At 44.0% G+C, this 13,756-nt stretch overlaps 1 protein-coding gene across 1 annotated transcript in view; it reads left to right on the top strand.

The window, feature by feature from the left end:
- The window catches only part of CCDC57 (coiled-coil domain containing 57), an 821,470-nt gene that overhangs the window by 230,956 nt on the left and 576,758 nt on the right, over positions 1–13,756 (top strand). Inside the window, exon 6 of the mRNA XM_078653761.1 lies at positions 8,371–8,445. Coding sequence (XP_078509887.1) covers positions 8,371–8,445 — 75 coding nt within the window. The remainder of the gene's footprint in view (positions 1–8,370; positions 8,446–13,756) is intronic.

The raw sequence follows: 13,756 nt of genomic DNA on the forward strand, positions 1-13,756 counted from the left end.
GGCTATCAGAAAAAGTCTAATATTTGCCTTACAAAGCTCAGGAGCCGTAGAAGGAGGCTCTTGGGCTGGAGTATAGTGTGCACAACAGCAAAAGTGGCATGTGCTTTGTTTCGCTATATTGTTGCAATGGCAAGAAAGTAATTCATGCTGCCAGATACATTGCATTGGAAAGGCACCCTTAAAATGAATTAGATTCAATCTAAAAAACGTAAGATAAGATCGATTAATAGAACTTGTAATGCATATGTTTATATCAGCTGATATTTGTAAATAAGTCTCAGCAGACTTCATTTTCTGCGCCCTCTGTAATCTTTCATCTAAACGGGCCTCATTAAAACATTGTTTTACAATCACTTTAGGGTTTATACCTAGGTTTTGTGTATTTTAATTTTTGTGTCAGAAACCTAATTTTTCAAAGGAAGATTTTAAGTAGGCAAGTGAAGATATTTTATTTACGTTATCTAAAGACAAACAGTCATGCATACATGTCTGTATTCTGCCAGAAGAAATGGAGCCACTCCTATCTGGTCCTCCATAAAAGGCAAGCCCAGCTCCTCATGACAGACAAAGTTGCCAGAATTTTTTGGGATAGAAAGCAGCCAACGTGTAAGGCCATTTTCCATACGTTTGAGTGAGCCCTACACCCCCACACCATAGAGGGTTGCCAAAATGCATTTTGTTTTGTAAAAGGGTATCAGCTCAGCTATTGGCTCATTTTTTTTATTTCAGAACAAAGCGGAAGATGGCTTCAATATTCCTGCCAAATTGAGTTTTCATTAAAAGGAGGGATATTCACGAGAGGGAAGATCTAAATATTATCCCTAAATAATTAAAATCGTTTGTCTTTTTAAGGGATGTTCCCCTCCCATTTTATAGCGCTTTGTTTTAGTATTCGAAGGCCCACATGTCATTATGTAGGACTTTGAATGATTCACTTTTCGTTCCAAGTCCTGCATAAAGTCCACATTATAATACAATTGAACCTGTAGTTAATTTGCCGTACGAATAATTAACACTGCATCATTTGCGTATAGGAGGATTGATATCAATTGCGTTTATTCTTGGCAAGCCCTTACCTAGCCTTGTTAGATGTTCAGGTATTCCATTTATATCAAACAAAAACAAGAACGGGGCTAAGATACATCCATGTCTCACTCCTCTTAGTGAGTCTGTTTGGGATGTTTTTTCACCCTGTGGGGCATATCGCACAGAGACTTTCAGATTGTAGCGTAATCGCTTTATTAAGAATGAAGAAGTTCTAAATCAACCCCGATATGCTACACATGTACCTCATTTGAAACTGTCAAAACTTCAGGCTGGTAGTTGGAAGTGCTTTGCTCCCTTACGCCCAATAGAGAGCCAAGATAGCTCAGATTTCTACTGCATGTCATGTGTGATGGTGTTCACGAGAGGAGACTTGCGTTAACCTGTTTTTGACCTCATTCGCATACATTTGTGGTCTGCTGTGGACTTCCGCAGCCCTAACTTCAGCTTTCAGCATACTCCAAGTTGTTTTTTGGGGGAGGTTGGGGGGGTTTGAGGAAAAGCTCCAATTTCTAGGCTGGGAGGCTGTTTTTCCTGTTACCTACAACCACCATGAGTGACAAGAGAAAGAACTCCCTACTTAATTCTTGCACTAACTGTGGCCAGAATAAAGCCTACACTGATGACCCTCATAATCGGTGTATTCATCCAACGTAAAAGGCATCTTGCTGCAATATTTGTTAAACCTTTCCTTCCAAGACCCTGAAGAATAGGGAAAAGAGGATGACACTTTACCTGCTGCAGAAACTGAAACTCCCCTGTTCCGAAGGTGATGCCTTCCTAGGGATAATCCCATGTGAAGTGCCTCTCCAAGCACTTTCATGAATACGGACTAAAAAAGGAAACATATGGAGTTTCCAGAGCTAGACTTTTCACCTAAATTCACTGCATGTTATGTTATGTTATGTTAATAACACTTCTATAGCGCACAGCTGCCCCAGCAAAGGGGCGTCCCGGCGCTTCAGACAGAGTACACAAACACAACCACGCAGAGCAAAGACAGCGGAAACACGGCACAGAGAACTAAGATGGATGAGGGAACAGGTGCATTTTAATCGCCCTCCTAAACTTCCGAAGCTCATCAAGTTCCCGAATGTGTGACGGAAGAGAGTTCCACAATCTTGCGGCCAAAACTCGAAAAGATCGACCTCCCGCCCTACACAGCCTGAACCGAGGGACCACCGCCAGGTTTTGACCCGCGGATCTGAGAGAGCGCGTAGGCACATATGGCACCAGAAGATTATCGAGGATCTGAGGAGAGGCCAGCTTAAGAATCTTGAAAGCTATGCACAAGGTCTTAAAATGGATCCTCTGTGCCATAGGCAGCCAGTGCAAAGAACGGATGTTTTTTTCCGCAGAGCAGAACCTCGGTAGGCCTACCAGTGCTCTGGCTGCGGCGTTCTGAACACGTTGCATCCGGGCAATTTCCGCCTGGTTAGCCCCCAACAGGAGCGAACTGGCGTAATCGAGCCGAGATAATATGGATGCCTGTATAACCAGCTGCCTAGTGGGGGCGTCAAAGAACCTCAGAATAGGTCTCAGTCCTCGTAATATGCCAAAACAAGTGGCCGCCACTTTCTTAGTGTGGGCACAGAAACTGAGGGCAGGATCTAGCCAAACCCCCAAGTTTTTTACCTCTGAGACTGGAATAGGAGTTGCGCCCAGTTCAGGGGGCCACCATGCATCACCCCAGAGATCAGTCCTCGTGCCTACAACCATTACCTCAGTTTTTTTAGCATGCGCATACTCTACAGGAAACACTAAAAAAATTATTAACAGAACAACCTCCATAAAAACGTTTAAAAATCCAGCTCCATTACAGCTCTTTCAGGCCTGTTATCCTCACCGTTGATGAAAAAGCCTTTCTAGTTATCAACGAAGAAGATGACCACTCCTCTATTGAAACTTGTAGTGTAGGCTTCATAGACACCAATAAGGTCACCTACAAGTCATCGATGACATCAACGCTGGTGAGGATCTTATCACAGATGAGCACCAACAACCATTGATGAAGAGAAAGTCAATGGCGCTTCTTCCCACCAAGACCAATTGCTGACTGCCACCTCCTCGATGAGGGAAATTTCTTATCCATTGATTTTTTTCCTCTCCATTGAATCTGACATCACAAGTGCCTACTCAGATTTTGGGGTTCAGTGAGCAGGAGAATGCCTTAGACGTGGCGAATAGTCCTGTGCGACTCATAGTGCGCAATGTATTGGAATTTGAGGAGGAGCCTTATGCAGGAAAGGAAGACTCAAGAATATGGCCAGCAACCTCATACATTTGTGTATGAAATGTATTTGCCATTCCATGGTCCTTGATGCCTCATGACAACGTTGCAACAAATGATGAACAGTTTCAAGAGGCTGATTTTCAACAGTCTGTAGGTCATCAGTCTCTGCTGCCACATTCTCCACAAGTACTGACACCACTTTCATCTCCTCTATCTCCCCTGATGTTGTATACATACACCTCTTCTGCACAATCCTGCAGCTACACCAACACAACATCCTGTTCCACCAACACATATGGACATGGGCGAACATGATATATCTGATTGGGACCAGTTCTCAGAAATGAAGAGGGTGAGCTGCAAGAAGGGGAAAAAGAAGACTATGAACACGAATGGGAAGATTACATCTTACCCAAGGAGGGAGATAAGTAACCATACAAGCCGGACTTCCCTCCTGATGGCATATGCTGCTTCCATGTGCTCTTTGAAAGGGCAACTAAAACAAGTTAGTCTTCCTGCAGCATCAGTAAAGCAGCAATACCTTCTCTAATACTTCAAAATGCAACACCTTATAGTCAAAAGGTTACTTCCTATTCTGCTCTTTCTATGGTCAGTGCAACAAAATGGGGGTTTTACCTATGCCTCTATTACGAATATCACAATGAATGCTAGATTTGGGTAAACCAAAATTTATTAGTCTATCCAGACATTTAAGTCTTTTAAGTTCATTCAATTTTGAATTTTTCAGTTATTTTAGTATAGACAGAACAAAGAACATCATCAACTTCATGTACTACCATATAGTGCCGCATTGCAAAGTTATTCAAAAACAAATCATGAAACTTTTACAATGATGAAAACATTACTCCACAAATGACAATAACATATATAAACAATTACAATATCAAAGTGCTCTTAATTACAGTGAAAACATGGAACTGTTACTCAATAATACAGTCTGAATCCTGAATGTCAAACCATCTCTTGAACAGAAAAAATGTAAAGAGTATTACAACCCAATACAAAGTGCATCTACTTCTATGCAAATCAAAACAGGTTCTGCATAAATCACCGGCATTAAATGTCAAAGAGTAAAAAGATGCCTGACGCGTTTCAAGTCCCGTAGATAAATCAAGAGACTCTCATCAGGGCTGTCAGTCTGGTCCATGGAAACTATTTATGAAATACAAAAGAACAAGATAAACTTTATCTATCTAGTCCTCCATCCATTATTTATTTACAATAGAATTTCTCCAATAAACAAGGTGCAGCATACCTGGTAATTTCAAGTTCCAGGGCTGCACTTAAAGTGAACTGTGGTCTAGGCCGTGGGTACTCACTGCAACAAAGTGATATTATTTAATAAAAGTCTCTGCTAGTAAGGAAAACTAAAACAGAGGCCAAGAATGGCGATATTTTACCTTTCGCGTTTTCACACGGGCGGCGCTTCTACTTTCCAGCCACCGATAGACAGTCTTCAAGCGGATCACATGTTCTGCAACAGTGTAAATATCCGTTGTCAAGCTCGCACATAGTGTGTTTAAATTGTGCATTATGAACAATTACGAGACTGACTTACTTAGCATGCACCCAGGTGGGGTTCACTTCCGCTATTGATTTTCGAGAGAACTCAATTTCTGTGGAAATATACAAGCAGTACAAACGCGTGTTAGCCTGACCGCGTTGTCGCGCAAAGCGCACCAATTATCTAATTCCTTCTGCCTTGAACGGAAGCCTACCTTCGTCTTTCTTTCCTGAAGACGTCTCCCCTTGTTCTTTTCCGCTATTGATTTTCAAGTGAATTCGATTTCTGTAAAAATATACAAGCAGTACAAACGCGTGTTAGCCTGACCGCGTTGTAGTGCAGAGCGCACCAATTTTCTGATTCCTTCTGCCCTAAACGGAGGCCTACTTTTTACTCTTTAATCTTTTTACTCTTTGACATTTAATGCCGGTGATTTATGCAGAACCTGTTTTGATTTGCATAGAAGTAGATGCACTTTGTATTGGGTAGTAATACTCTTTACATTTTTTCTGTTCAAGAGATGGTTTGACATTCAGGATTCAGACTGTATTATTGAGTAACAGTTCCATGTTTTCACTGTAATTAAGAGCACTTTGATATTGTAATTGTTTATATATGTTATTGTCATTTGTGGGGTAATGTTTTCATCATTGTAAAAGTTTCATGATTAGTTTTTGAATAACTTTGCAATGCGGCACTATATGGTAGTACATGAAGTTGATGATGTTCTTTGTTCTGTCTATACTAAAATAACTGAAAAATTCAAAATTGAATGAACTTAAAAGACTTAAATGTCTGGATAGACTAATAAATTTTGGTTTACCCAAATCTAGCATTCATTGTGATATTCGTAATAGAGGCATAGGTAAAACCCCCATTTTGTTGCATTTTACAGTGGCCCGACCTACCCTCTTTCCCAGTGGGCCCAACCCCCAGTTGTTCTCATCCTTTCTATGGTCAGGGCACATTAAACTAATTTAGATACCAGAGACTGTGCAGGCAGTAGTGCTCCTTCCCTGGTTTGGCCTCACTCTGTTTGACGGGCTATCCTAAACCAGATTCCCTCACTGTGGCAGGAGCACAAAGGCGATCACAAAATCCTATCACGCCAGCTTCAGCACCACCTAACACACATTCAAAGGATGATTAACCTGGGGTCGTGGTTAGCTCTATAATGGCAACTAAAATAAAAGCAGTGAATGCCTTGGTCATCGTGGCCATTAAGGCAGCTAAAGGTGGCATGACATCTTGTCACTGATAAACTTGATCCCAGAAGACAGATGAGAGGAGGCCAAAGCCTAATTAAGGAGGGGCCACTGCTTTGGTGGCCATCAAACGTGTGGCAATCCATAATCCAGCACAGCTCTTCTGCTAACTGGCAGTGTCCTTTGTCATACAAAGACAAGATTGGTTATGTTCCACAGCCTTCAGCCTGCAGGCCCAATTAGAAATTTTAGACATGGCCTTTGGTGGGCAAACAATATTTGGAAAAACATGGACGATGTCCTACAAAATGAAAAACATAGATTCAGAAACTGAACTGTCCCTTGAAGCTTTGCTGTCTAGGCACCTTGGTTCATCTCCCTTTCATGGCTCCAGACAACCACAGGCTTTCAGAAGCTGCTTCACACAGTACAGAAGTCAAGGGCAACCGTTCTATTTCTTCTGACAATGTAGCTATGACCAGGGCTTTGTAACCATCAGACAGTGAAGACAAGGCTACTATTCATGCACTCAGGACAACTAGAAGACAACATCTTCTGAACTGCCCCTCCTGCCATCCTAAACCTATCCGATTGACGAGAAAATGTCCCCATACACTCTTGCTTGGGAGTCCATAACCTGTTACTGCTGAGCGTTGGATATTTTTCAAAAATACCAAATCACCCACGCAAGAAGAAACACTTTTTACACTTGTGGTAACTGTAACATGAGATTCTTCTCTTTCTCCTGAAATGAGCAATGGGGGTTGTCCCAAAATCCCACAAAGGCCAAGGACTTCTGCTCCAGCTTCGTTTGAATTAAGGAAGATAACAGGACAATCGGGACCAATTCTGGACCTCAGAGAGTTAAACAAGTACCTGGACAACAATCCTGTCACATGGTGACCCTCCAGGAAGTGCTTCTAATGCTTCCGGAAGGAGAATACCTTTACCTTCCAGTATCTTCGGAATGCAAATTGTAACATCCTCCTACATTGAAACCACAATACTTCTTATTCTCAGTGGTGGGGCAGCACTCCCAATTCAGAGCACACTCATATCTTCACCCTGTATATTCTTAAAGTGCGTGCCACAAATGATTGCCTCCTTGTGAGAAGAGGTCACCAGTTATACCAGTGATCACTTTTTCTCATTGTTCTCATTTCCCTTAGTGCTTTTAACTTGTTACTGTTTAGGAGCAGAAACTTAAATATATATTGTGACTGGTTTACTAAAAAGGTAGTAAATCTGCACCCACAGAAGTTCTATTGGAGTGGGTGTAATTGTACTACTTTTTGGAATCCACAGACATTGCAATAGTAGGTTTGGGAAGCTGCACTAGTGTCAGGTTTCCAGCCATACTTCTGGCAAGCAAACACGTATAAGTCATGGGATGAATGCCTGCAAATAGTGTAACCATTGGCAATCGCTACAGACACATTCCAAACCATTGTTTTTCGGCCACTGGGCCACTACAGAGGCCCGCTTAATGATATCAGTACTGACCCTGCTCCTCATGGGAACAGTCCATCTCAAACCTTGATCATCTCGCCCCTCCACCCCACCCCTTTTGATTTTTAGAAAATGAATATACACCCCATATCTCAGAGACTAAGCTACACCCCTTCCCCAATGGAAATCAGTGTCGTCTCTTGAGGGGAAGTAGGCAGTGGTCTGTGGGACCACTGCCTGGTCTCACTGAAGTTTTCCAAACAGAAAACTTTTTTCTTTTTAGAGCAGCCTGGACTCTTTAAAGAAACTGGGCTGCTTTAAAATCCCTTTTATAAAGCAGTCATAGGGTTGGTGGTCTGCCGTCCCTTGTAGGCCACAATCCCTGTGATTGTAGTCAATCCCAGGGGGTAGCAAATTTGAGCCTACCTTGTTAATATTAATTAGGCATGTCATTCTGCAACCCTCTGCTATTTGGTATTTTGTTAACCGAGGTATATGTACACGAATTAGGTTCGCAAAATCAGATTGCATTCACTAAAAGTCGATACTTTCTCTGGAGCAAATGTAAGCTTTAATTATCGGGGTCAAAACCCTTAATCTTGTATTATAACTGAGTGCAGGAAGTAAGAGAATACACAGAACAACCTGATGTGCCTGAGCCCGTCAGGAGTTAGCCGCAAGGCTTGGCATGCATTGAGTCTCAGTGACCCAGAGCAGAGTGACGCACCGACTGACATTAAGTACCTGCAGTGGTCACGCTTGGAGGTATCTGGCGGGAGTGGCCTGCAGTAACTGATTTGTTTAGTGGTCTGTAGTAATAAGCCATGGAGTGGTCTGCAATATTTGGGCATGGGGAGACAAGTAGTGATCACAATACTGTGCTCTGTTCTTAATTTGTGCTTTTATTATTCTAGTATAAAGGAATTGAAGAATAAACTCCATGAGATTCAGCTCAGCTGGAAGAAAGCAGAGGAAACTTTTCAACGAAAGTGAGTGTCTATGATGTGTGAGGTAACGGATGGCACTTTGTACTATGTAGCTGCCTCTGAGTGAGTCTGCGAAGCCTGCGATCCCTACACATTCAAGGAAGCTCACCGGCAATTGTTCCCCCCAGGAAAATTCCCTTATATTTGTTTTGCTTTCGTTTCATATCTTTTCTTTTTTATTTCTATTTTTCTTTTCTTCTTTCCATTTTTCTTTCACTCCTTACAAACCTTCTTATTTCCTGCTTTCTTTTTTCCTTCTAACTTTGCTTCTTTGTATTCTTCTTTTTTCCCTTCTTTTGCATTTTTCCTCCATTAGCCCCTTTTTTAGGTCGAGCTCTCTCGACCTATTGTCGTGGAGTCGGCTCTCAAGCGAGACAGAGCTGGGCACGCGCGTCGATTTCACATCGTGGACGCGCATGCCCAGCCCCCCCGCCCCCCCAGACGTGCACATCTTTTGCTCTACATTCCACAATCACAGCGTCAGCCTCTCTCATTCACGTGCGCACACACAGCTACACTCACGGAAGCACACACACACACACACGCACACACACACACACACACACACACACGTAGACACGCACACACAGACACACACCCCCACGACTAAGCCCCACTTACCTTACCGCATCAGCAGCCTCAACCGCCACTCCTGACTTCTGCTGCCACCGCTCCTCTGGGCCGGCCATCCACTCCGTGGGCGCATAAGACGGAAGTCCCGCCCCACGACAGCCGTGAGCGTGCACATCCCGACACCGGAAGTTCGGGAGAGTGCACACTCACGGCTTGTTCCTCCTGTTGAATTTATAATCACTTTCTGTCCTCTTCACCCAATCAATACATCCTCATCAGCCGACGCCCACTGACATCAGACAGATCTCCACACTGTCAGAGAGTGGGCTTTGAGAACGGTAGTGACGTCACGGCATTCACTGACGGACCTTTTCACTGGGACTAGCACAAGGGCACGCGCACACACTCACCTCCTGGGGGCGCGCTGCTCTCCTCTACTGAGGTCGGCAAATCACTCATGGCCGCGCCGAAAGTGGACCTGAACAGCGGGAACAGAAAGCCCTGCAGCTGCCTCCTGCCTCGGGAAGTAAAAGCATAAAGAGGACAGCGGGGAGCGCCTCTTGGCGCCCAGCCCACTCACACAGGGAAGGTGAAATTCACAGGGATGGGAGAGGGCGCTTTATTTGCAGGCTTTGCCCAGCCCAGCCTGTTCTCTGCGAGAAATGGAAAAAAATCTCACTGTGAAGTGCCTCTTAAGGCCGGCTGCATTCCTTCAGCGCCAGGGCAAGGTCAGTCCTCGAGTAGGCCCCAGGCGCATCTCACCCCACCACGGGCCCAGAGCAGCTCGAGAACCGACTGTGTTTTACTGAAAGTGCGTGACCTGAAGATTCCCATGTTCTCTTAAAATAGACGCCATTTACGCTACCGAAGAGACGGCTGCCAGGACTGCCGAGCAAGGGCGTACCTACCGTTGGTGCAGTAGGTGCAGTGGCACCGGGCCCCTTGAACCCTGCCAGTGCGGTATTTTACTTTAAGAACAGCAGTTATAGTTGGAACAGTCTTTGGGATCAGTTTCTGCTTTTTTGTGGTTTAATGACTGACCCGTGTACACTATACTTTAATGGTGCCACTAAGACTCTCCACTAGAGCCGCTGCAGTAAGGGAAGTATAACTCTCATCCACCTTACAATAACACCAGAACCTTCGTAGCTTTTTTTACAGCCCTTGTATCTTTCCTCAACGCACTAAAGTGCCTAGAGCACCTAGGTAGAACGTGCGCTCCATGCACATATTTTATATATCCTCTATTTCCCCGTGTAGTTGTGATTGTCTGCTGCTAAGGGGAACTTTCACCTAATTCACGTTTTATTCTCCAACATTACTTTGTGACCGGGGCTAAAAAGGATGTGCCATCTTAATCGCGTTGTTTCTTTTTAACCATTAAATCTGCATGTAACTTTGTAGGTTATTTTGCTTGCTGCAAATCAGTGTGTGTTTTATATATTTTTTGTCTTGTGCATAGGTTTAAATAGTCTTTGGGATCAACTTCTAATTTTTCCTGGTTTAATGTGTATAAAAGCTCTGGTAACAGCCCATAAACATCCTGTTGTTACTGGGGGCTTATTGTCGCGTTTCAGCTAGTTTTCACGGAGCCTTTGAGGAATGCGCTTCCTCGAGATAAGCCCAACTCAGGAGGCGCTTTTGTTCAAAATTGTCTGCATATAGCTGCTAAAATTTGAGATTGCTATATGTGTCTTTTTCTTAATTTTATTGTAATTATAACTTACAACTGTAAGCAACACTTTCTCGCCAGCAAAAGCAATCAGTTTTAATGTTCAGTGCAATGCGTAAAGACTGTCAAAGGTTTTCCCCCTACCAACTGTGTGAATATCGGGTTATCATTTATATATATTTCCAGATGTTGCCTAGTTTTGGTCCGCTTGGTATTATTATTTTGGATTACATTTTATTTTTATGCTATGCTCTTTTTGTATTTTGCTAAGCGGGTGATGTTCATGAAATGCAAAAATTTACAGCCCCTGCAGATCACTTGCATTCTAGGCCAAAATGGCAGGAGGTGAGAGAAAAGAGACCTTGGTAGAAGGAGGGAATATGGGAAAGAGGAGCTCAGTGGAAGTCGGGGAAATGAGGGTAGATTGGGGTAGATACAACTATGGAAAGACGGAAAAGGATGAGGGACACACTTTTTTTTAATTAGAGCTGTTTAGTGTGTGCTGGTCGTCTTTTAAGAGATTACATTTAAACTTGCTGCTTGGTATTAAAGCTGCACCCAGGTGCTCTTGATATTGTATGCTTTATATGTACACAAAAACAAATCACCTCAAAGTAGCTCCGTGGCTTTGTGTCCGTCTTTCTGGAGCCGCAGCTAAGTACTTCACAGGCTTTTAAAGTATAAACATTGTGTGAATTTACTCTCACATCAGTGCCGGAAGCCGGCAGAAAACAGTGACTAAATACCCTTTGCTTTGGATCAAGGTTATGCAGAGACTGCTGCACGACAAATAGCTTTGTGCTTCCTTAGCTCGGTTGTGCTTGAGTTGTCCCAAAACATGCAGCTCCCCTTTAAATGCACCCACCCTCTTGTGTGGTAGCGGTGTGAAGAATGCCCTTGGCAGTCACTCACTCCTGGGCTCTTAAATGCACATATTTTTATTGTCTATTATTTTGGGTTTGAACACTTTTATTTGTTGTTTGTTTTTATTTTGTAAATATTCATTAGCATATGCTGTAAAATGCCCGTCTTTCCCCATAAAATAGCTATTGGTGCAGATATCTGAAGCTGCCCCATGTTAGATGCGAACACTTCATCCAGCCGTATCTTATATGCTAGGATACTTTAGAGTTACTGTACATGCTGCTAGAATGCTAGTGCATCTTAGTGTCACATGATTCAATACCGAAGGAGCCAGTATAGCCTTTCATCTTGTCCAGGTCGATAAGTAAAAAACCAGCCCACTGGAATCAAAAAGTAATTAAGTGGGCTCCATATATTTTACCGGCGTGGCAAGGCAAGTCTTCCCTTCCCAACCCGGAGCTGTAAATGGTCCTTCATTTACTCCTTTGGTGACCCTGCCGAGGCTGCTCTCTTCCTATGATACCAGCAGAGCCAGCATTCCTCGCTTTTTTTCAGGAAGCCCAATACGACGGACAAACCTGGCAACCGCAATGGCCTTTAAATATTAGGCCCAAAGCACTGCCATTACCAGGCCCAAAGCAACACCATTATCAGGCCCAAAGCAACACCATTATCAGGCCTAAAGCAACGCCATGTATTTTGCCCAAATGTTAATGTTAGTGCACACAAGCCTTGGTAGAGCAATAGCAGCGAACGCTCTCCTCAGTGTGGCACACTTCGCTGCTGCACACTGTACTGTAGCGCACACTGTAAGCACACATTTTATATTTCATCATTATTATTATGGGGCTGTACCTGTTTTTCCCTGTGCAGCTGTGACTCCCTGCTTAGGGACATTAATGTAGTTCAGGTTTTTTTTCCAACGTAACTGTGATAGGGGCTAGGAAAGCTGTGCCAGCTTGGCTTGGTGTTAAGGCCGCACCAAAGTACTTTGCAGGTATTCTTAAAATCGTGTGCTTCACGGGCACAAAGAAACCAATAACTTCAAAGTAGCTGCGTGGCTTGACGTCAGTCTTCTTGGAGCCACAAGTAAGTACTTCACAGGTGTTTACAAATAGCATGCATATGTGTAAAAATCTGTATTGTTTCTGTTAATTAGAGGGCTTGCATTTCCAATGTTTTACTTCACAAAACTCTCTCACCCCTGCTAGTCTTACTCCTGCTCCACCGTTTTTAGGTCGAGCAATTTATTGCTCTGAACCTATTACATGTGACCACACTCTCTTAAACAAGCGGATTTCTCACAATGCATGTTAAGTATTGAAGCGTGACGCTTCACCAGCGCGCGCTTGGTCTGTCATTCCCTCCCACTTGCTGGCTCCCCTGCTCCCCCACCCGACTTGAAAGGAAGCCTTGCACTCCAACATTTGTCTCTCACACCACAGGATGCTGCTCCCCCGCCCACCCAGCAATGCCGAGAGCTATTCCCACCCACTTGCTGGCTCCCCTGCTCCCCCACCCGACTTGAAAGGAAGCCTCGCACACCAACATTTGTCTCTCACACCACAGGCTGCTGCTCCCCCGCCCACCCAGCAATGCCGAGAGCTTGTTTCCCTAACATCCTGAAGTTCGTGCCATGGCGCTCTCGCATTCTACCTCTCGGACGCCTTTGCCTTTCACAAGCTGTCTCTTCACTTTTTAATAGTTCAAGCCCTTTCCAGGCATCAAGGCGCTACACCCCACCCCCCACCAGCACTATAGGCTTCAATTCATACATCCAATTGTGATATTAAATCCATAACTGGTTCCTTCATTTCCTGATTTACTTCCATCACTCTTTCTTCCCATCTCTACTCCTTCACCCTGCTAACTCTTTACACACTCTTCTTTCATTCACATGCTCATTCCTTGCCCCCCATTTCCCTCATCCTTTTCCGTCTTTCCATAGTTGTATCTACCCCAATCTACCCTCATTTCCCCGACTTCCACTGAGCTCCTCTTTCCCATATTCCCTCCTTCTACCAAGGTCTCTTTTCTCTCACCTCCTGCCATTTCTAATATCTTTTCCTCTGGAAACTTCCTTCTACCACCCTCTGTTCTGCGAGCCCTACTTTCTCTCTTCACTCATCTCTTACCTCCCGCCCCTCTCTCGCGTTGGCCTTTCACCCCAGCCCTTCTTGCCCTTTTCCCCACTCTACTCAACCC

The sequence above is a fragment of the Lissotriton helveticus genome, chromosome 7 (genome assembly GCF_964261635.1).
Source record: "Lissotriton helveticus chromosome 7, aLisHel1.1, whole genome shotgun sequence".
NCBI classification, from domain to species: Eukaryota; Metazoa; Chordata; class Amphibia; order Caudata; family Salamandridae; genus Lissotriton; species Lissotriton helveticus.